Consider the following 21,498-nt stretch of genomic DNA (forward strand, 5'->3'; position numbering starts at 1 on the left):
TAAAACTCGCTTAGCAGTCAGACTTTTTATATGCATTCATGTTTTCTGAGTATTCTTTCAATTGCTCTGCATTAATAACAATGTTTAAATGGATTTTCATGCTCTTTAATTGTTCAGTCTTACAGTCTTTTTTTCTTCCTTTTGCCAGTGACTAATTCAAAAATAGGAGCTTACTTTATATGCAATTTTTAGGTCATCATTAGGCTCTTTGTGAAAAAGATTGAGTCATATAATGTGTTTTTACAGTGCAGCCCAGATCTCAGTTGGTGTCATAGAGTGCCACTATAATATAAATAAAAACATTAATCATTCCTGTCATTAGTTGCCACTATTATATTCTACTTTAGTGTACTTCTAAAAAAAATATTAAGTACAAAATAACCTCCACAACCCATCCAGTACTTTTTGATTAGTTCATTTAGTAGGCATGCTGTTTGCTTGCTTCTATACTGATAATTTGTCCAGTAAATCTCAGCTGGGTATCTCTATTCTTCTTTATTTGTCCTCCCATTTCCTGTCTAGCGTACGCGTGTTCTGAAAAGCATTTCTATCTTGGATGCGTCTGCTGTGACAGAGAATAGACATGAAAGACTCTGTTTCTGTTTTGTCTCACATTCTTATAATTCTTCACCGTTTTCTGGCAATGTAAGCCTTTGTGGTTGCAACCTGTAGTGTTTCAGATAGCTTTTTCCTTTGTGCTTCATTTTCCTTGGGTTGCTTTGTTTCTTCCACTGTGTGTAGCTTTCCCTCCACCTGAAGTCAATAGGAATCTTGGTATCGATTTATGTGCAGCCAGAATTTCAGCAAAAGCTCTTGTCCTGTTATTTTTAACACTTTTTTTTTTCTTCATGTAGACCATTAAATATGCATGCTGCTTTACAGAAGAATAAAAGCTCTCTCTCCCAAGAGATTTGTGTCTAAGACACCATTTTAACAATTCATCCCATTTACCTGGATACTGTAGGATCTCTTAGGTTACATAGGAAGGTTCAAAGTAAAGAAGCATGTTCTTGATTCCCATGGAAATCTGCACTTGTACTTAAGCTGTCTTACTGTGTAGGGTTAGAGGGACTTGCACATTTAAAATTGTTTAGACCACTTATGAGTGAATGAAGAAACCTTGAAAATAAAAATGTTAATAATCTATGCAACTACGTTTGGTTGAAATATTTACTTCCTTCAGTAGGTACTACTCTTGTTTTATTTCCAGTCATTGGATTTTTCCCAAATGGTGTCATTTGTGATGATGATAGAGATGTTAGAGGGGCAGGAAATGATGGGAGTTTGGGAAAGGGATACAGTGAGTGGGAGGGAAAGATGGAATTGTCCATCAAAAGGAAGCAAAAATCATTTTAGATGAAAAAGGTGGCAGTAAACAAAAAAAAGAGAAGGGGGAAAACTCATGGTGGGCAGGGGAACATAAGATACAGCAGCAAATGGAGAAGTAAATGTTCCCACAGAAAAATGTGTGAGACTGTTATTTTTTTGTTCTGCTTACTTGCTTCAGCAAAGGAAATCATATTATGCCTGAAACAAATATAGCCCTCCTGATCTCCAGGGAGCATCGTAAGCTGCAAGATCCCCAGCAAATTATCACTTAGAGGGAGTCCTTTCACTTTGTTGCATCTGCTTAGATTTCACTCATCATCTCGGTTCTTCACTATCTTCAGTTCATTTCAAGGTGTTTGTTTTGTTGTTTTGTTTTGGTTTTGGTTTTGTTTGTTTGTTTTTGTATTTGTTTTGTTGGGTTTTGTTTGTTTGTATTTGAGGTTTTTTCTTTTGAGGATAAGTTTGGAAAAATGGTTGTTCCTACTTCTGCTATTTTTAAATCTGAGAACTGAAAAAAAGGTCCAGCAAACCAAAAACAACAGTAAGAACAACTAATTAAATGCAGTACTTTGGGGAAGGGTTGGGGAAAGCTTACAGTCTTGTCAAAGTGATGAGGAAAGTAGCATTGACTTAATCTTCCTCTGAATTGGTAAGACTTCCAGTTTTTTTGTGTGTATATGTGGGATTTTTTGTTTATTTTTTTTCTTTCTTGTATATGTGATGGTGTGGGTTGTTTTTTTGCTTTTTATTTGCTCTTGTTTTCTGGATGTCAACACATGGTCCATAAAATCCGTTGTGTAATTTAAGAGGGTGGCATTAAAAGAGCAGGTACAATACATTTGCACCTGCCCTCCTGGATTGTGCTGGCCTAACATCAGGTTCCTGTTTGTTGAGAAGTGACATGGAGGTGAAGTGGTCTTGTTGAGTGCAAGTGATTTATCACATGGCTCAGTGCCAGCACTTGCTATTACATCAAGCTGTCAGTTTCTTTTCTGTAAATTAAACCACATTTCACAACTTAAGAGATTTTCTAAGCTTATTTTGTAGACAGAATTTCTAGCAGTACCTTGCAAGGCAAACTGGGCTCTATTTAACCAGAGCATATATTTTTATTTTCAAGGAGTATTTTCCCTTTCCTATAACCATTAATTGTTGATATTTAACCTCAAGTAAGGAACAGTGCAGGTTTCAGTATAAATCCTGAAAAACTGAGTTTTTCTTATCCCCGTATTATTCCTTCTTTCACTTTTCATCACTGTGTTTCTTGGCTGAAAAAAAAAGAAGAAAAGAAAAGAACCACTACTAACACTGAAGTTAGATATTTTTACAGGGCAAAAGATTATCATTTATGTTATGGGATAAACACTTATGGTATTTTCCATCATCTAAGTGGGAAAATCTGCTTATCACGCTGTGAAAAATAATTTATTGGATAGACCAGACAGTTGGGTGGAAAGAAACAGGGTGAGGTTCAATAAGGGCAATTGTAGAGTCCTATGTCTAGGAAGGAATAACTGCATGCATCAGTACAAGATTGGGGCTGACCTGCTGGAAAGGAACTCTGCAGAGAAGGACCTGGAGATCCTGGTGGAAAACAGGACTGGCCATGAGCCAGCACCGTGTCCTTGTGGACAAGAAGGCCAGTGGTATCCTGAGGTGTATTAAATGAGTGTGGCCAGCAGTTTGAGGGAGGTGATCCTCCTCCTCTACTTTGCCCTGGTGAGGCCACATCTGGAGTACTGTCTCTAGTCCTGGACTCTTCAGTTCAAGAAAGAAAGGGGTCTCCTAGGAAGAGTCCAGCAGGAGGCCACAAAGATGGCTAGAAGACTGGAACATATCCATTATGAAAAGCTAAGAGACCTGGGACTGTTCAGCCTGGAGAAAAGAAGGCTGAGGGAGAATCTTACCAATGATTATAAATATATAAAGGGCAGGAGCCAAGTGGATGGGGCTGGGTTCTTTTCAGCAGTGCCAAGTGACAAACCAAGGGGCAATGTGCACAAAGTGGAACATAGGAAGTTCCATATGAACATGAGGAATAACTACTTTGGACCATTGGAACAGGCTGCCTAGAGAGGTTGTGGAGACATTTTCTCTGGAGATAATCAAAACCCACTTGGGCATTTTCTCATGCAAACTATTATAGGGAACCTTGCTTTAGCAGAGGGATTGGATTCAGTGATCACCAGAGATCCTTACCAAGCCCTATTATTCTGTGATTCTGTGATTTCTGCATCAGTCTGGTATAGACCACTGCTGCCTACTCAATCTCTTAATAATCCCCAACAGCATATTGCAGGTCTCAGTCTGAGTTAGATGAAAGAATGGAAATAGGTTATATCTTAAGGAACCTCCAGCCACCCAGACAGCAAGAAAACCAAACAATAGGCTGACTTTTTTAATGTATTGCAGTCACAGTTCACCTTCTTTTTGATGTCCATGAAGCTTTTTTGCTTGATTTTTTATTTGTTTTGTTTAAAAAAAAAAACAAAAACACAAAACCTAAGAAGGTTTTCATTTAATTGTAGTAGATGAGTCTTTCTGCATAGCTGTCAAAGTCTATGTGTTCGTTATAAAAATCAGTAATGGCATTTGCATATACGTGGAGCTGATGACCATTGATATATTTAATACTACACCCCGTTCCTTGCACCACAGTCTTCTCCAGGGTGATATTTCCAACTTTGATTATTCCTTCCCTTGCTAGTCTGAGGCAGTCACATCAGTTTCTCACTTTTTTTTTGTATGTGAATTGGGTAGCAGGGAGGGCCTGCAGGTTTTCGGTTTAGATATGTGAAAAATAAGTTATTTTTCAAAAGTAAACAGTATCACAACCAAGAGGCCGAGGATTTGGTTCAGATGAATTAAAAAAAAAACGTTTTTTTTCCATTGTAGTTCAATCTAATTACAGTTTCTCTGTTGATGTCACATATTGTTTTCCTACATGCACTGTATCTTTGGACTTAGTATTAAGGTCTGTTCAGTATTCACCAAATGCCTTTCAGGACTGTTGCCAGAAATAAGCTTTTTTCTATCCAAAACTGACCTGGAGACTCTAATTCATTCACTTACAGCATCTAGCCTTGACTACTGCAATTCTTTGGTTTACTGGGCTTGTAGCCAAGTTGATTGGCAGGCTCCAACTTACTCAGAATTCAGCAACAAGGCTTCTGACCCAAACCACGCCATCTCTATATTCTCCTTATGCTGCAAATCTGTATAACAGTGTAAAGGAAACTACTACAGTTTCCTTTACACTGTAATCTTATGGGTGGAATTTTTCTTTCATTCTGTGTGTCAGCTGTCATGCTCTTACAGAATTTTTCTGAGCTGAATTGCTATATGTTCTATTCTTGCACTTACAGCAGTTTAGTGCAAGGTCATTTTCATCCTGTATTCCTAATTGGTGGAATTTGAAGTGAAATTCTGAACTAAATCTGATTATTTTATCTTCCAGTGAAGATCTCTTGTTTTTATTTTAACACATCATGTTTCAGTTTCTATTTTGTCACTTTTTTATTGTGGGATGTCATAAAACATTCAGTTGTTGATGTTCTTTATTATTGAATACAATAAATTAAAAATAATACGCATACGTGGCAGCTGATAACATGATCAGCAAGGGAAAAATTGGATCCCTCTTGTCTCCTGAACACAAGGAAGAATTTCAGCCTTCACTCAATCATATTTAAAATAGTCTGTTTGATAAATGTAAGAATGGGTAAAAGTTTTCTCTCTACCTCTTGATCTACAGATAAGGCAGTACGTTGGTTCTCATTTCTTTCTATTTTCCTCTGATAGTGTCATTTTCAAGCACAAACTATCAAATTTTCTCTTGCCATGAAGAGACAGCAATCCTATCTTTTTTGCAACTCCTACTGGCATAATTTAAGGTATTCTAGTTGTTGTTCCTAGTTTTTTCAGGTTGTTTTTACATTTACACTTGATAAAATACCCTGTTCCTGTGACATCTTTTATGGTAACAAAAATAGAGATCTAAACTTTCATGTACTATGTTTACTAAAGCCTGCACCTCTAATAAAATGTATTGTAGTTACGCTGCTGTCATTAGACAGTGACAGTTCCACATCACTTTAATCTTAGATGTTTGAGTCTTATCAACTGTTTATAAATCAGAAAATTACCTAAAATCTTTTGTCTGAAACATGCCACATAAATTATTACCAGGCACAGAATAATTCATTAGGAAAGATGCAATTACCTACACATTCTAGGTTATATTAATAGAAAAAACAATGACATAGCTTGAACCCTTCCAGAACAAAGTGTTTTTTTAAAAAACCCAATTTAGTAAGGAAATAGCTTTGCATATGGTCAATGAAAATTTGATACAGCATGGAACTTAACAACAGATGTTTGACAATGAATATTTCATGCTAATTAATAATTCTACTTACTAGTCACAGTTGATAGTAATGTGCATCCTAGAGCTCAAGGTGCCATAGAGATATAGGCATGACCTGTTACTTCATTTTGAAAATTTCCTTCCGGAGGTCAAGAGATGATCTGAAAATCATGGCCAGCAGCTAGGCTGGGAAGAACTGCTTCACTCAGATTCCCCAGATAGCAGCCCAAATTGTGGGACTTCTCTTTGGCCAAATCTTATGGAAGGAGGAATATGTTGTCTGGAGAGCTTCTCAACTGACTCCTGGTTTCCCCTCATAAGTGTGTGCTACTAAACTAATTATTCATCAAAATTGATCTCAATTAGGGGTGGGTACATCATGTCTATAAGTTACCAGAGTGCAAGACTTATTCCTGTTTTAAGCTTACAGGTTGTCTACGAGAGAGTAAATGAATCTTGATGCAGCATCAATTAACCTACAAATAAATGTGATCACAGAATCACAGAATCACAGAATCACAGAATCACCCGGGTTGGAAGGGACCCCAAGGATCATGTAGTTCCAACCCCCCTGCCTAGCAGGGCCACTAAACATACACATTCAGATCAGGTTGCCCAGGAGCCCGTCCAACCTGGCCTTAAACACGTCCAAGGACGGGGCATCCACAACCTCCCTGGGCAGCCCGTTCCAGGGCCTAACCACTCTCCTAGTAAAGAACTTCCCCCTAACATCCAACCTAAATCTTCCCTCCTTCAACTTAAAACCATTTCCCCTAGTTCTGCTGTTATCAGCCCTTTTGAAGAGTTTACTCCCCTCCTGGGTGTAGGTTCCCTTCAGGTATTGATAGGCTGCAATGAGGTCACCCCGCAGCCTTCTCTTCTCCAGGCTGAACAAGCCCAACTCCCTCAGCCTGTCCTCATAGGGGAGGTGCTCCAGCCCCCTGATCATCTTAGTCGCCCTCCTCTGGACCCTTGCCAAAATCTCAATGTCTTTCTTGTACTGAGGGCTCCACACCTGGACACAGTACTCCAGATGGGGCCTCACAAGAGCCGAGTAGAGAGAGACAATCACCTCCCTGTCCCTGCTGGCCACCCCTCTCCTGATGGAGCCCAGGATCCCATTTGCCTTTCGAGCTGCCAGAGCGCACTGCTGGCTCATATTCAGTCTCTCGTCCATCAGGACCCCCAGGTCCTTCTCTGCCGAGCTGCTCTCAAGGACCGCTCCTCCCAGCCTGTACAGGTGCCTGGGGTTCTTCCGGCCCAAATGCAAAACCTTGCACTTTGCCGTGTTGAACCTCATCAGGTTCACCCGAGCCCAGCCCTCCAGCCTAGGCAGAATGGTCAGGGCAGAAGGGTGTATACTAGACTGGTATCTCATGAAACAGCAATTCAGGATTTTGGTGTAATATAGGAAGACATGAAGACACTTTCCTGTACTGTTGAACTACGTCCTAACCATGGTCTTGGCTGCCCTTTAGCTCTGATGTAATTCTTGGAGACCTTTTATTTTTGGTGTTACCTAACCATTGTTTGTAATACTACATAGCCTAACATGCTGTGTATAATTGCTGTATATATGCTGATAATTTCTTGGAATACATAAAAGTGAGACACTGGTGTTTGACGTATATGATTATTTATTTCCATAAGGCCCAAACATCATTTTCTCTAAGTCTCAGAGTCAGTACTTCCATGACCCTCAGGATTCTTGGCTGATCTCAGAATCTGACTTTACTTTCACACCCATCCTTTCAAAAGTGAAGCGAATTGAGCACAGTAAGCACTGGAGTATGAGAAGAACAGAAGGGTAACTTTACCTAACAGCACGTACAAAGAAATTTCTAAATCGTAGATGTTGTTAATCATCACATGAGTTATGAAGGGCATTCATTATTCTCCCTTCTGCTTCCCTTATCATCATTTGTAGCCCACTGGGTGATATTTCTCTATATTCCTTGGTTTTTAACATCTAGTACTCATAGTATCCAACCTTTTTCTTTCTTTCAAATATTTGAGAGTTAAGTAAGTGAAGGAGATCCTTTTTGTGCTCTCCATTTCTTCTGTTGTAGCTATGCTCAAAAAACTCTTTGACACCTCCTGTCTGGTGTTCCATTGAGGATAGTTTCTAAAACGATCATATAATGACTTTTGTTAAATTTTAGCACCTGTTCACAGAATGCAAATTAAACACTTCAAAGTTCAAATGTTTTTCAAACTTCATATGATCATGTTAATATCCATTAGTGTAAAATGGGAAACCAGATCTTCCATATATCTTTGTCAATCTTTTCTACTTGAATTTCCACTTGCAAACTAAAAACAGATTTTTAATTAAGCAAGATTTTCTGAGCACCTGGGTCATCAACACGGTGATAGTAATTAAATTCAGACCTCAGTTTCTACACATGTAATAATAAAGTGCTTCAGCATTTTCATTCTTTTGAAATTAATTGAAAAATGTACACTGCCTTACTTTGTTGATGTATCCACCTCCACTCCAAGCAAATTCTAATATGCTGAAATTATCATATCTCCAACTGAAACTCATAGGGATCACAAATGGATCAGATCATCACAGCAGCAGCACAGGAAAAAACCCTTACAATTATCACATCTGACTGTCATCTAACAATACCAAGGCCACCACTAAAACATTTCCTTTAGTACCACATCCACACATTTCTTAAATACCACCAGGGCTGAGGACTCTACCTCTTCCCTGGGAAACCTGTTCAAATGCCTAACCACCCTAACCATAAAGTTCTTCCTAATAACCAGTCTAAAAATCTCCTGGTGCAATTTAAGGCAATTTCCTTGTATCCTATCACTCAGTAAGTGAGAAAAGATACCAGCCTTCACTTTGCTACCACCTCCTGAATCTGGAAGCAACCTGCATAGAGGTAAAAAAGAATAAAATAAATGAATGTGATTAATTTCCAGAAGTAGAAGTGAAAGATCTATCACTGACTTACAAAGTAAGCTCACCATTTTAGGAATAATAGATTGTTATGTATAGCAGGATCTTTCACATCTGTGATTTGAGGAGTGAAGGAGAGAAGACAGCAGTCAACTCGGTGAGAGACCAGATCAGAAGTCATTACAGCACTCTGCTACTTTCTCCTTCAATGAAGGAGGGGAGAAGGAGGCATTGCAAGCAAAGCATTACAAGAGTGAAAAATATTTCAGCCCAAGAATCCAGAGGTCTTGTAGTTAACTGTGCCAAGATCAAGGCAACTTACATCTCAGCCAAATCATTTTGAGGAAGGTCACTGTTTTGGAAGGACAACATTGCTTGTAACTGATGTGAACAGAAATACAAGAGCTGGGGGAAGAGGTTCTTGTTTTGGATGAAGAAGCAGTTAAAAACTTAAGTATCTTCATCATCATTGACAACTGCCCTATAAAATGATGTCTGGCTTCAGAATGAATTCATTAGAGTTGAATGAGGGAAGCCCATTTCACATATCTTCCTTGAAAGCAGAAAATTGTAATGATTCATATATATAAAAAGAGGACACCATGGACGTGAGAGGAAATGAGCTAGCACAGGTGAGATTCTATATATTTAATAAAAGAGAAGTAGCAGCAGCTGTTACACATGTAGCATTTAAATATGATTTAGCCCTTCCTACCTGCTGGCAGATTCCCACTGTCCCACACTTAAGAGCAGATCCTGCTTGTTTTTCATGCTTTCATTTGCACATCCTACTCATCTACAGGCAGCTGGGGATTACATGTCAGGTTTAAGCCCTGAGTTTCATGCCTGTAGTCACATGCCTATAGCCGCACACATAAAGGCACATGACTGCACAGAAAATAATTGCAGACATCACTGGGAAGCAGCTGCATGCATGTTCTTTGGTACGTGGTTATAAGTTGTGTAGACTAAAGTTGTGGAGACAGACTTGAAGGGAGACATCTCCAACATTGATAAAATGTAAGTACAAAAGACACATCATTGGATGGATATTGATGATGTTGTTTCAGTAATGACATCATCCATAGACTCCTAGTGTCTTTGCTTTGCTTCTCTATAGTGATCACAACATAAATTGCTTGTCTTGTTTGACTTCCTTGTTCACCAAAGTTGAGCAGATTGTCGCCGTTTTCAACGCTTCTACCAGACAAAAAGCTTGGGACCATTTCTCGAAAGCCCAGCGAAAGAACATAGACATTTGGCGAAAGCATTCTGAGGTTGGTGATTTTATTATTACTTTCTATCCATCATCTCACAGCTGGATTGACACAGAACGAGTGTGATTGTAGCTGGACATAGTGTATTCAGCAATATTTACAGCTGCCATTTTAGCTGTTAATCAACTGGCCGTTTTACAATCTCATCTACAGTATGAATTGTTCCCATTGCTCTCATAAGGATAACAGTCATTAAATAATGCTAAGACAGAGAGCAGTGTGTTTTTATTTTTCATGCAAGATTTGGGAGATCATTGGAGGAATATGTTTACTATCTAAAATAATGAACTGAAGTAGTGAAATTAGTAACGCTATTTTCAACTAAGAAGAGAATTAAGAATTATTAAAGAAAAACATCTTTTTAGGAGTCATCGTGATCTGGTTTCTAAAAGAGGATTCTGTAGCACAGATTTTTTTCTGGTTGTACCATCACATGGTCATCCTAAGATAACTTTGCCAGAAAATAATGTAAGAGAATTTCTTAAATAAAATCTTGATAATATTCAGTCCAGAATTACGACATACTCCTTCCCATTTGTTTTATATTTTTCTTTACTAAAATAGATAAATCATTTGTATTGATTCTAAATATATTGCTTGCAAAGAAAAGAGTGTAAATGCAATCATGATGCCACACAGAGTTAGCAATGTGGGAACATGCATGTGTGACTGTCATAAGCATGAACAGAGGAATTGGGACTCAAACTCTCGTTGCTACAAGTGGCTGCAAGGGAAGCAACAGACCTCATCCTATGTTTTGGTCATCCAGCTTTGTTTTTTAATTCAGTATATACGCTATGAACCTGTATTTTAAAAAGTAAGTACCGCTGTCTTTGTTTTCTTTCTTTCTTTCTTCTTTTTTTTATTTTTTTTATTTATTTTTTTAAATATGAGCAATTCACACGCAGTTGGCTTACCTTCACATAATACAGTATGTCGATTATTAGTATCACAGTCCTCTAAATGATTTTTCTCTGTCTCAAAATAAAAACTTTAGAAGGTAAGGCGCACTTATTTAATTATTTTGTAGTACACTTGGAAAATGAGTGTTGTACACTTAGTTTGAGAAACACTAAGTGCTGTGATATAAATCATTTGGATAACATTTTAAGTGCCCATTAACTAATGCTAAATTACAGTTGAATACCAATGGCACTAAATGTAACATCCACATGAATACCAAATGAATTCTTTATTATCGGCGCTATTATGGTGAATACCAAATGACTTCACAATAATGGGACACTTAAAATAAAATGTTAGCATAATTTATTGGTACAAACTGTATTTTGCATTTTGTTCACAATATTTCATAAAAGTAGTGGGTAAAGTCTTGGTTTAATTGGAAGCTGGGAAGTTGGGAGCTGATATTTGTCTTATCTTTCTGAAAGGTATGAAAATTATGATTTGTTAGCAGTTTATTTCAATTATGTTAAGACTATCCCTTCTTAAACTTACTTTCTATAAAGGGATATGGTGTATCATTGATTTGCTGACTACAAAATAAAGCAAATTGACAAACAAACAAATGTTTAATGGAAGAAAATGTTTAAGAGTTGATCTTTCTAGAAATGCTGTCTTACTACTTGCTTTTTCAAGTATTATTGCCTTTTGTTTTTCTAAAAAGGAGAATAGGATAATAAAAGCAATTCAAAAACATACGAAGTCTCTCAGTAAATCAATATGTTTTAGAAATGCCTTTTTTTTCAGATGTGAAATATGATGGAAATGTACCAAATTACAGCTTTGATTTAGCTTTGATTATCTGCTGATTTGCTAATTACCTGATCACCTTCCCTTTTTTTCAGACTTTGGGAAAGCTTTACTAGAAAGCCAAGCACAAAGCAAACAGTTATGCACTTTAGTATTCTCCATGGAAAATTATTGGCTTTACAAATAGTGTAGAAATTGAAGCACCAAGGCCAGTTGTTTCCTCTTCAGGAGGGAACAAACGGGAGGGAACCTTTTGTCTTCTCATGTATGTAGCCAGTATTCCCCCACCCAAAAAAAAAAAAAGTGCAGGTGGCATTTTCTAATGAAAAAATAATCTTGCTAATTTCTTCCAGACATGTCATCTATCAGGTGAGATACTGATTGACCAGTCTGTTGAGTTTTTTTTTTTTAAATCTGAAATCACTTTGATGTAGAACGCCCACTAATTAGTCTCACTGCCTTTGCTGCGATTAACGGGCATGTATACATTTATCAGAGTATTTGAGGTCTCCTGATGAACCGTGGGCACAGCTCAAGGGAAACGCCTTTTCTTTTTCACACAGTCCCTCACTGATGGCTTATTGTTAATTGCAAGGAGCTGTGGTTGGGCTCTTCAATTCCATTTCCTTCTTTTTTGTGCCTCTTCCTTGTTTCGAAGATTTCAAACCACCTCTTTGGGAATTAGGCTCTTTGTTGGCAGAAAAATTAGCTGTCTGCAGGCTGAAAAGGCCTACACTAATCACGGTGCATCATCCCCGTGTTACACCTGACAGGATTATTAGGACAAAATAGAGTTCTCTCAATCTTCTCAGTGCTGCCTTTAAAAAGCCAGCCAATGCACCAATGCCAGCCTTTCTGCTGGGAACAAAGACTGTCTAGACTCCCACAAAGCCCTCACCGTCTGATGATCCTTTCCCCAAGGAGACACGCACTGGCTTCCTGCTGCCTGCCCTTGTGGCAGTCATCTACATACCAAGTAGTTGTCTCCCATCATGATGCAGAAACTTTCAGGACAGTGCTGTCAGGCTGGGTCTTTCAAACCCAAGGCAATCTGGGCATTGGGGGATGAAGGAGAGACTGCTTTGGTCAGCATTAAAAACCTAAAATATAGGATGCTCCATCACCACTGGCTGCTCCCAGTTGCCCATACGGCCAGTGGGGAGAACTAGGCAGTTTTAGAGTGCAGTTAATCTGATTTTTGATAGTTACGTGATGGATGTGAATTGCCCAAAGTGCTTGGGCTTTTTACATTTCTGTGAAGGATGTATGTAGGAACAAGTTTTAGTGGAGAAACCTACATTTGACCAGAAGAATCCTTCCCCAAGTGACAGTGAAAAGCAAGAATTAGAATTCTTTATACCTTAAGAAGGCTGACAATTTCTCTATCAATCAGACTAATTCATTCCAGTTTTAAGCACTATCTCTGCTGCTAAAACATTCCTCTGTGTTTTGTTGAACTAAATAAAGAGCACCTGACATGAAGACTCATTTTCTCTCTCGTTTTGCCCAAGTGTTACCTTTTATAAGTTCTATTCTTCCTTGTGAAGAATTCTTCATGATACTGTTCTTATAAATATTCATAGGCAACTAGGTAACATTACAATAACAAAGTATGTATAATTAAAAATCAGAGCAGTTTTAAAAGCAGATACTACTGATAAAGTGGTGACTTTATGGAAGTTAATACTGACAAAAGATCATTTTGGATTTTAGGAGCTCCGAAATGCTCACAGCGAACAGCTCATGGGAATCCGCCGGGAAGAGGAGATGGAAATGTCTGATGATGACAGTGGTGACAATCCCAGTAAAAAGCTGAGAGTAGATGATTCAGGTAAAGCCTAAATCCCACTATAACGTCTCCAAGTACATACAGCTATTGTTTTAAAAGCAAACAAAAACTTACATATGAGAAGTGACAAATTAATAGCTGATTGTATAAAACATTATCTTATTTTAAAATCCTCATAAACTAGTTATCTGAATGGTACAAGCTGTCTCTATGAGGTTTCTCTTGCCTGCTATGATATACAGTGATGAAAACTCTCTAATTCTGCCCATGGCTGAAAGTATCATGTGTCTTTAGCACACTGTTTGCAATCCTGCATAATACAGTTTTATTCCATGGTTGTCAAAACTAACTTACTATGGGACCACTGAAGTTCTATTACAGTCAGTATTCTCTAAGCCTTACCATTCCTAGCAGTAAGTACACAGCCTCTCTAACAAATACACTATACAATTTTAACTGTGTTTTGTGGAATTGAATTTAAATAGTACATATTTTGCAATACATTATTGTGTACTGCATTAATCTGATATTAGATGGCTATCATAAAAGAAAGAACCATGGTGCTTGTAATATTTGGAAAGCAGAGCAACTTTCTCAGCCTCTTACGAGTATACCCAAGATATCCAGTGTGTACACTCAGAGTTGGCTCACTAAATTACTGGTAACATGATCTGGATGGAACCTTTGCTTGTTTTCTTAACATTGGCTGATGAAGTTGGGAGTAGCTAGCAGGAAACTTATCTTCAGAAAGAAAATTTACAGAAGCTGAAGCCAAAGCAAAACTGTGAACTGCTAGCTAGCAGTGAGTTTTACAGAAAGTGAAGACGAAGAAAGTAGTAAAGAAAGAAACCTTGAGTCTGAAGAGGACAAGTTTGGTCTATACTTCTATGTGTAGAAGGTCTATACTACTATATGTAGGCACCATATTCAGAAAGGAAAGAATATCATCCTTTCAATGAGTTGAAGTGTTCATAGACAAACTGACTCCTCAAAATACTGTGTGGTGAGTTCAAATGACTCCAGAATTAAAGACTAAAGAAAGAACCATCATTCTAGCGAATGAAGGTTTTACTGAAGTATTTCTCTTGAAGGGAGAACTAATGTTTTTTTCTGAAAGAAAAAATGCATCAATAAAACCTCTAATAGGCAGCCTTCGTTTTTGCTTGTTTTACTATGTGGATTTGGAATTTCTAGAGACCATTAGTGTGAAGCTGTGACAGTGGATATCTGCAGGCAGGGCACTGCTAGCAATCAGAGATTGTTTTGAATGTCTTATCATTTTACCTTGACTATGTCCAATCTTGTGGAGAGAAGTCACTAGAATTAACAACAGAAAGATAGAGTCAGGAATACAAACAGCTTGTGCTCCCGAAAAGGAGTAATGATGTTTTGAATTGTCATACTTATCAGTTCAGCTTGGTTTAACATATGCATGCCTAGGGCTGAGTATGCAGGTCATTCTTTTTGCCTCTGATTAATGACATCACAAATGAGAAAGCATGTTTGTTTTTCTTCTTAAAAAGGGACATTTCTGTCAAACGTCTTGATATCTGAGATTTCTACTGTGTACCAAACTACTTCCATTTATTTGTATTGTTATAACGTGGCACTTGACACCACTCAGTGATGAGTGATGCAAACTAAATCAAAATTTGGCAGTGAATCCACTTGAGTACTTGTCCATCATTGTCCATTCTACCATTAATCATCCTCTTGATCTTAGTGGAGATGATCCAGCCTGCTGTATACATACAGTACTCCAGTTCTAAAATTATGTTTTATAGCTTTCTTCTAACATTCCACTCTCAAGTCAAGCATGTAGGTTTGATTCATTTGCCACTGACAATATGAGGAACTTGAAGCTTTTGTATATAAAATATGGACAAATGAAAAGAAAGTGAGAGAAGGGCATTTATTTTTCATTTTTATGTACAGTATTTTTTAAATTATTATTGGTGTTAGCTTTCTTTTCTTCCAGAATCACTCCTTTTTATCACTGGAGTGGCTATTTCTATTCATAGTCACCTCTGTTTTACAAAGAATGTCTTTTATTAGGAGTCTTTCATGACAAAGAAACAATCCTGCACGATGAGAAAACCTGTCACTTTCCTTATTTTTAACCCCTTCTCTTATAACGTTTGCCTAAACAGTTAACCATGGGGAGGGCAGAACTTGAGTAACACAAGGAGTATATTGTCTCTCTTCAATTCAAGGACAGAATGTAACATAAATGCTTAAAATTCTAAATCCAAAAATATCTAAAGCAACCAGACATGATTAATTGATTTGGATAATTCCAGACTTTTGGACTGCCTGTTCTGCCATCCAAAGGATTTTCCTGTGGAGTTTATTTTTCAGCCTGGCCAATGCATTTCACCATCTACTTGAAAGTAGAAAGAACATCTCTGGGAGGTTACCATTCCGAAATCCACAACAGGTGACAGACATTCCCCCTGACTCCCACAATGGTGTCAGATCTTTTTTTTCATTAATTCACCTAGTTAAATCACGTGTCTGTGAAGGTATAATTTCAAATTAATTCAACAAATCAGATTGGTTCCTAGAACCTCATTCTGTCTTACTGAAGTCTACAGTTTCAGCAGTCCTCCAATGTAATTTTTTCTGTTACTCAAGCCTTTTTCATTCAGAAATAACACCACATCTACAGGCATTTTTACGTACTGTGGTGCTGAGCGTTTCACATCTCCTCAGTGCAAATTCCAGGTATTTGAGACAAATGATGAAAAAGCTGTTAGTAAAAGTGGTTTGTGTCCTTTTTTTCAAATTGTGGAAGGTATTAAGTCTTGCAGTAGAGCAATTTATGTTGTCTGTTAGAAATCTGCATATTGTTTGTTTGGGAAAATTCAGGCTTGCTACTTGCTTGAGGCAATAGGGAATAGATGAAGAGGGACTTGTTGCAAGGTTCATCACTCCATTCTAGACTTGAATCCTCTACTGGAACAGGCTGTCCAGAGATGTGGTGGATGTCCTGCCATTAAAGACACTCAAGACCAGGCTGGATGGGGCTCTCAGCAACCTAATGTAGCCGTAGATGTCCCTGTTCATTGCAGGGGAGTAGGACTAGATGACCCCTGGAGGTCCCTTCCAACTCAAAGGATTCTGTTTCTATGACTCTACTTTCATTTGCCAGTTGCTCTTCTCCTACTTGTGAACCTGATTTGCTGATATCTTTGGCTCAGCAGCACAGCTGGAATAAGAACTGGGACCTTTGGTCTCCTGGACCTGTCTTCCATCCTCCAGTATACAGGACAGAGCTGCCTCCTGCACAAAAATCTTCTGCTCTTCCTGGTGTTTTACAGGTCGTTCTCCTATGGGCTAGTTGATACTCTACTCTAGCATGTACAAGTTAAATCTTCAGTCAAAGTGAAGGCATCACTACCTGCTTGTTCGGTTGGATAGCATCTCAAACAGATGCCAGACCCCCCTAAACACTCCAGAGAATAGGGAAAACAATAAGTTAGCTGAGCCAGCATACATGCCTAATCACAGGAATCCCTCCCTCTTGATTTACTGACCAAAGATTATTTCCTTTATGAGAAAAGATGGCAAAAGGCTGACCTGAAAGTAAGTGAATCTGTTCTGTGAGCACAGCTATTCCTTCAGAACAATGCGGGTTGTTTTTTTTCAAAATTCAGTCCTTGAACAGTGATTTTTCTGCGTTGTGGATTCTACAGTTTAAAGGGACAAGAGGATTGCTAAAGTTGGGAGATTGCTAAGAAAAAAAGAAATGATGATTGGCAACTCAGTTAATACATTTGAAAGTCAAGGTGCAGCTACTGAAGCGTTATATCTGTGGAAAAAATGAGATTCTGTGCTGAAGTCTAGAGGATGTAGGAAAATCTTTAGAACGATCAGGATTTATGGATGCTTCATCTCCCACCTGCTGGCACTGGGAGTAAGGATCCACATGTAAAAGCTTCCAAAGTAATTTTAAGAATTAGTGAAGTGAAGCTGCATGTTGTAGGAAAGAGCTGAAGTTTGGTTTATACCTAGAAGTCACCTGTAATTTTATTTTTAAGGGGAGATGGGTTAATCTCTTGCTTTTGCAGTTCTCTGTGATGCACTATTAATTCAAACAACTCCAGCTGCAGTGAGAGATGGCAGCCAGCACCAGGGGAAAGGAAGGAACACGTGGTGCTTGCAAAGGAACACAGGAAAGATGGAACGGAGATCCCAGAGCCATTGGCCAAGTCCCAGTTCTGCTACAGAATTCACTCCAGGACAAATCAATGTATACATAGTATCTCAGTATCAAGTGGAGGCAAGGATACTTCCTTTAATTCCCCCACTGGCTGTCTTGTCTGCATGGATGATAAACACCTCAGAATAGGGCTGTCTCCAGCCAAATATTTGGAACAGCCCACCCTTTAGGGCCCTGGAACATTTCATTCCATTGTATTACCTGATGATTCTGAGCCAGAAGTGGCCCAAAAGGCCAGCAGTATCCTGGGCTGCATCCAAAGAGGGGTGGCCAGCAGGGAAAGGGAGGGGATTCTCCCTCTCTGTTCTGCCGTCATGAGGTCCATTTTTTGCATCCAGGCCTGGCATCCCCAGCTCAAGAAAGATGTGAAGCTGTTGGGGCAAGTCCACAGGAGGACCACAGAGATGGTCAGAGTGCTGGAGCACCTCTCCTATGAAGAAAGGCTGAGGGAGTTGGTCTTCTTCAGCTTGGAGAAGAGGCCTCATTTCTCTATTTCAGTACTTGAAGGCAGCTAATAAGCAGGAGGGGGACTGGCTCTTTACATGGTTTGATAGTGATAGGACAAGGGGGAATGGTTTTAAACTAAAATAGGAGAGATTTACGTTATATGGTGGAAGAAAGTTTTTACTCAGAGGATGGTGAGGCTCTGGCACAAGCTGCCCAGAGAAGCTGTGGATGCCCCATCCCTGGAACCATTCAAGGCCAGGTTGGATGGGGCCTTGAGCAGCCTAATCTGGCAGGTGGCAACTCTGCCCACAGCAGGGAGTTGGAATGAAATGATCTTCGAGGTCTTCTCCAACTTTAGCCATTCTATGAGTCTATGATTCTATGATCTTAATAATGTACTTCCCCTGGTGATCGCATGCAAATAATAAATTGTAGATTAATCAGCATATGCCCAATTTGGATACACAAGATAAGCACTGCCTTCCAATTCAGGCCAGCTGAGACTTCCTCGTCAGGATAGTGAAACATACCTAGGCAGGTGCCAAGTTTAGACACGACAGCTCTTGACATCTTGGACAGTAGCCTGTATCTTAAAGTGCTCCTCTGAGCTGATCCTTGCTCTTTGCAACATCAGTGGAGTTAGTTGCCATAGGAGACAGTGCGGATGGCGGGCAGTCCATCTGGCAAGGGAGCCTAAGTCCTTGTGAAAGTCAAGATGTGACAATTGCACCTTGTGCATGCAGCATAAGACAGGCTTTATGGTATTGTCCTGAAGTCTATCCTGGAAGTTGCAAGCCTGGCAAGTTTTCAAGGAAAGCCTGAAACAACACCAAAGTGATCTGCTTGGTGCTTATTCATCCTTTTTTTTTTTTTTTTTCTTTCTTTTTTTTCCCCTGCAATTTAATCTTCTTTTGCTTTCTTTAAGTCTTGTTTGAATGCAGAGATGCACACGTGATGGAAACTGTGCTTTATAGCAGGATTAAGCTAGTAGGAAAGCTCACTACAATCTTTTTACAACTTGGAATAGAAATTACTGAGCCCCAGCTGTGTGGAGCTGAGCTTTGCTCTTCCTTTCCCTCTGCCTGACCTGGTGTCATGATGAATTTCATGTCAGGTCTTTGTCTTCCTACTGATTCCACAATCAGGTTGTTCACCCTTTCCTTTCTTGTAAATCTAGCCCTTTATGCGGTTTTGGAGGGGTGGGGAGCTTTTTTTTTTGCCTGTTTTCATGGGAGTTATTGTTCTAAACAAAAGTCTGACATTTTTTTCTGTCATTACTTCTCCATTTAATAGCTTTTTAACACAAATTTTCTGAAAGCAATCCTGATATTTAGCAAGCCCATAATTTCCTTGTCTTCCTTTTAAACATTTATTGATAAAGACAATGTAAAGTAGCAAGTTTTATTTACTTTAAAAATTAATGGGCTGGCATTGGTTTATTCTTCAGATAAATCAAAACTCTTTCAAAGCTATTAGCAGCTGATGCCATAATCAGCCCTATGGCAATAAGCATACAAAGACTTACACGAGGAAAATAAAACCTGTAAGCAAAATCTGCTAACTAGGTTTTATAAGTTGTCTCAAAAAGAAAATAATTTAGGTCTGAAAAAACAAATTGTGACCATGCTGATGCAATCCCCCTCTCTGGCCAGAGAAAACAGCTGAATAACCCTTTTTGGGCTCTGTGATTGGCATAACTTCCCTGTGAATGGCAATGCTCTGGAGACCACAGAAACAATCAGCTTTACTCCCTGGGACCATCAGAGATGAACACTAGAAAGCAGCACAAAATGATTACTCCCTTAATGCAAGGATAGTCTGCTCTAGTGCCTTTCCCAGCATGCCAGTTCAAAGCTGTCATCATGAGGCAGACTCCAATATTGTACTTTAAAATGCATTCTGATTTTCCCATCTCTTTTACAAAAATTGTCCGAAATTCAGGAAGCATGTACTTAGGGGCTTAATTTTGTGCCTCCACTTTTAAGTCCATTTGGTTATGCTACTTGTAGCATAACTACATTTGTTAATTCTACTTGTGCAGCTGAATTTAGCAGAAAAGTTGTGAGTCAAGTCTGGAGACAGAAACACAGAACCATTAAGGCTGGAAAAAAACACTAAGATCATATAGTCCAACCATCTCCCTATCCCCACCATGCCCACTAACCATGCCCTCCATGCCACATCTACACTGTTCTTGAATATCTCCAGGGATGGAGATGCCACTACTTCCCTGGACAGCCTCTTCCAGTGCCTGGCCACTCTTTTGGATAATAGCTTTTTCCTAATATCCAACCCAAACCTCCCCTGGTGCAACTTGAGGACATTATCTCTTGTCCCCCTCCCTAAATGGGAGAAGAGGCCAACCTCACCTCACCACAACCTCCTTTCAGGGAGTTGCAGAGAGTTGCCAAGCCTGTCTGCCCCAGGGAACAGGGCAGGCAGCCTCTTCCTCTCCCAGGCACTGGGTCAACCCATTGGCTTTGGGAACCCAGCATTGAAGGGGTTACCAACCTAACATTCCATTTTTAAGGGGTTACCAACCTAACATTCCATTTTTGGAGGAAATAACACTTGAAAGACACTCCCCTGATAAGGGTTTTAGGAGGATGTCCCGTTAACTACAAAACAAGTCTGTTGTGCTTTGATGCTTTTCAACTGCCAGAAATACTATTATCTAGATTACATTTTCTTATGTTTTCTGGGTATTTTGTACTGATAAGGTTTTATGCAGGATCGTTTCATATGAGAATAGATTTAATCCTGTTTTTAGCAAGCTTTAAGGACACTGAGGGATTATTTATGTAATAAGATGCAAAGTTGCTATGGAAAATGCTATAGCAACCTAACATCTTCACAAAACCAAGCAGCCACTTGTGACAGCAATCTAAATTTACATTTATTTTAGTGTCATTTTATTGACATTCTTAGTATCTCATTTTGACAGCATGTTAAAATATGTTTTGCATTCATGCTAGAACAAAATTAACAGCATGTTGTTGGAACGAAGATGATGTCTATAATTTTTGGAGATAATTTTAGCATATTTCATTTTGTGTAAATAGCATTAAAATAGTAGTGCAAAGAAGTTTGGGTGTATCCCCTCTGTAATACAGCAAACAACATGCATTGAAAGTAATTTCATGAGTCAGTGAAAGCTGAACTGTGTTTATTTATTTGCTTGATATCTGAATGAAAATATTTTTAAGAAAGAAATGATTTTGTTATCAGAATTTATTTCAAATCCTATATCTTTTATTATAACTTTCCCTTTTCAGGATACAGCCTATAATTTTTCATTAGGTTTCATAAAGCAGGGCATCATTTCTGAATGCGTACACTTGCAGTTTGGTAGGGAATTGCATTACTTGAATGGGACTTTTCTAAAACACAGAATAACAGTGTGCATTGCCCTGTAGGAGGTTAAATAAGAAAGGAAGG

General features: G+C 38.8%; 1 protein-coding gene across 7 annotated transcripts in view; it reads left to right on the top strand.

Moving 5' to 3' along the window:
• The window catches only part of ENOX1 (ecto-NOX disulfide-thiol exchanger 1), a 365,715-nt gene that overhangs the window by 290,028 nt on the left and 54,189 nt on the right, over positions 1 to 21,498 (top strand). For all 7 annotated transcript variants that reach the window (XM_042867022.1, XM_042867020.1, XM_042867019.1 and 4 more), the window contains 2 exons: positions 9,783 to 9,889; positions 13,316 to 13,433. In XM_042867022.1, the coding sequence (XP_042722956.1) occupies positions 9,783 to 9,889; positions 13,316 to 13,433 (225 nt within the window). The remainder of the gene's footprint in view (positions 1 to 9,782; positions 9,890 to 13,315; positions 13,434 to 21,498) is intronic.

The sequence above is a fragment of the Lagopus leucura genome, unplaced genomic scaffold (assembly GCF_019238085.1).
Source record: "Lagopus leucura isolate 7727_CA_CO unplaced genomic scaffold, USGS_WTPT01 Super-Scaffold_100001, whole genome shotgun sequence".
NCBI lineage: Eukaryota > Metazoa > Chordata > Aves > Galliformes > Phasianidae > Lagopus > Lagopus leucura.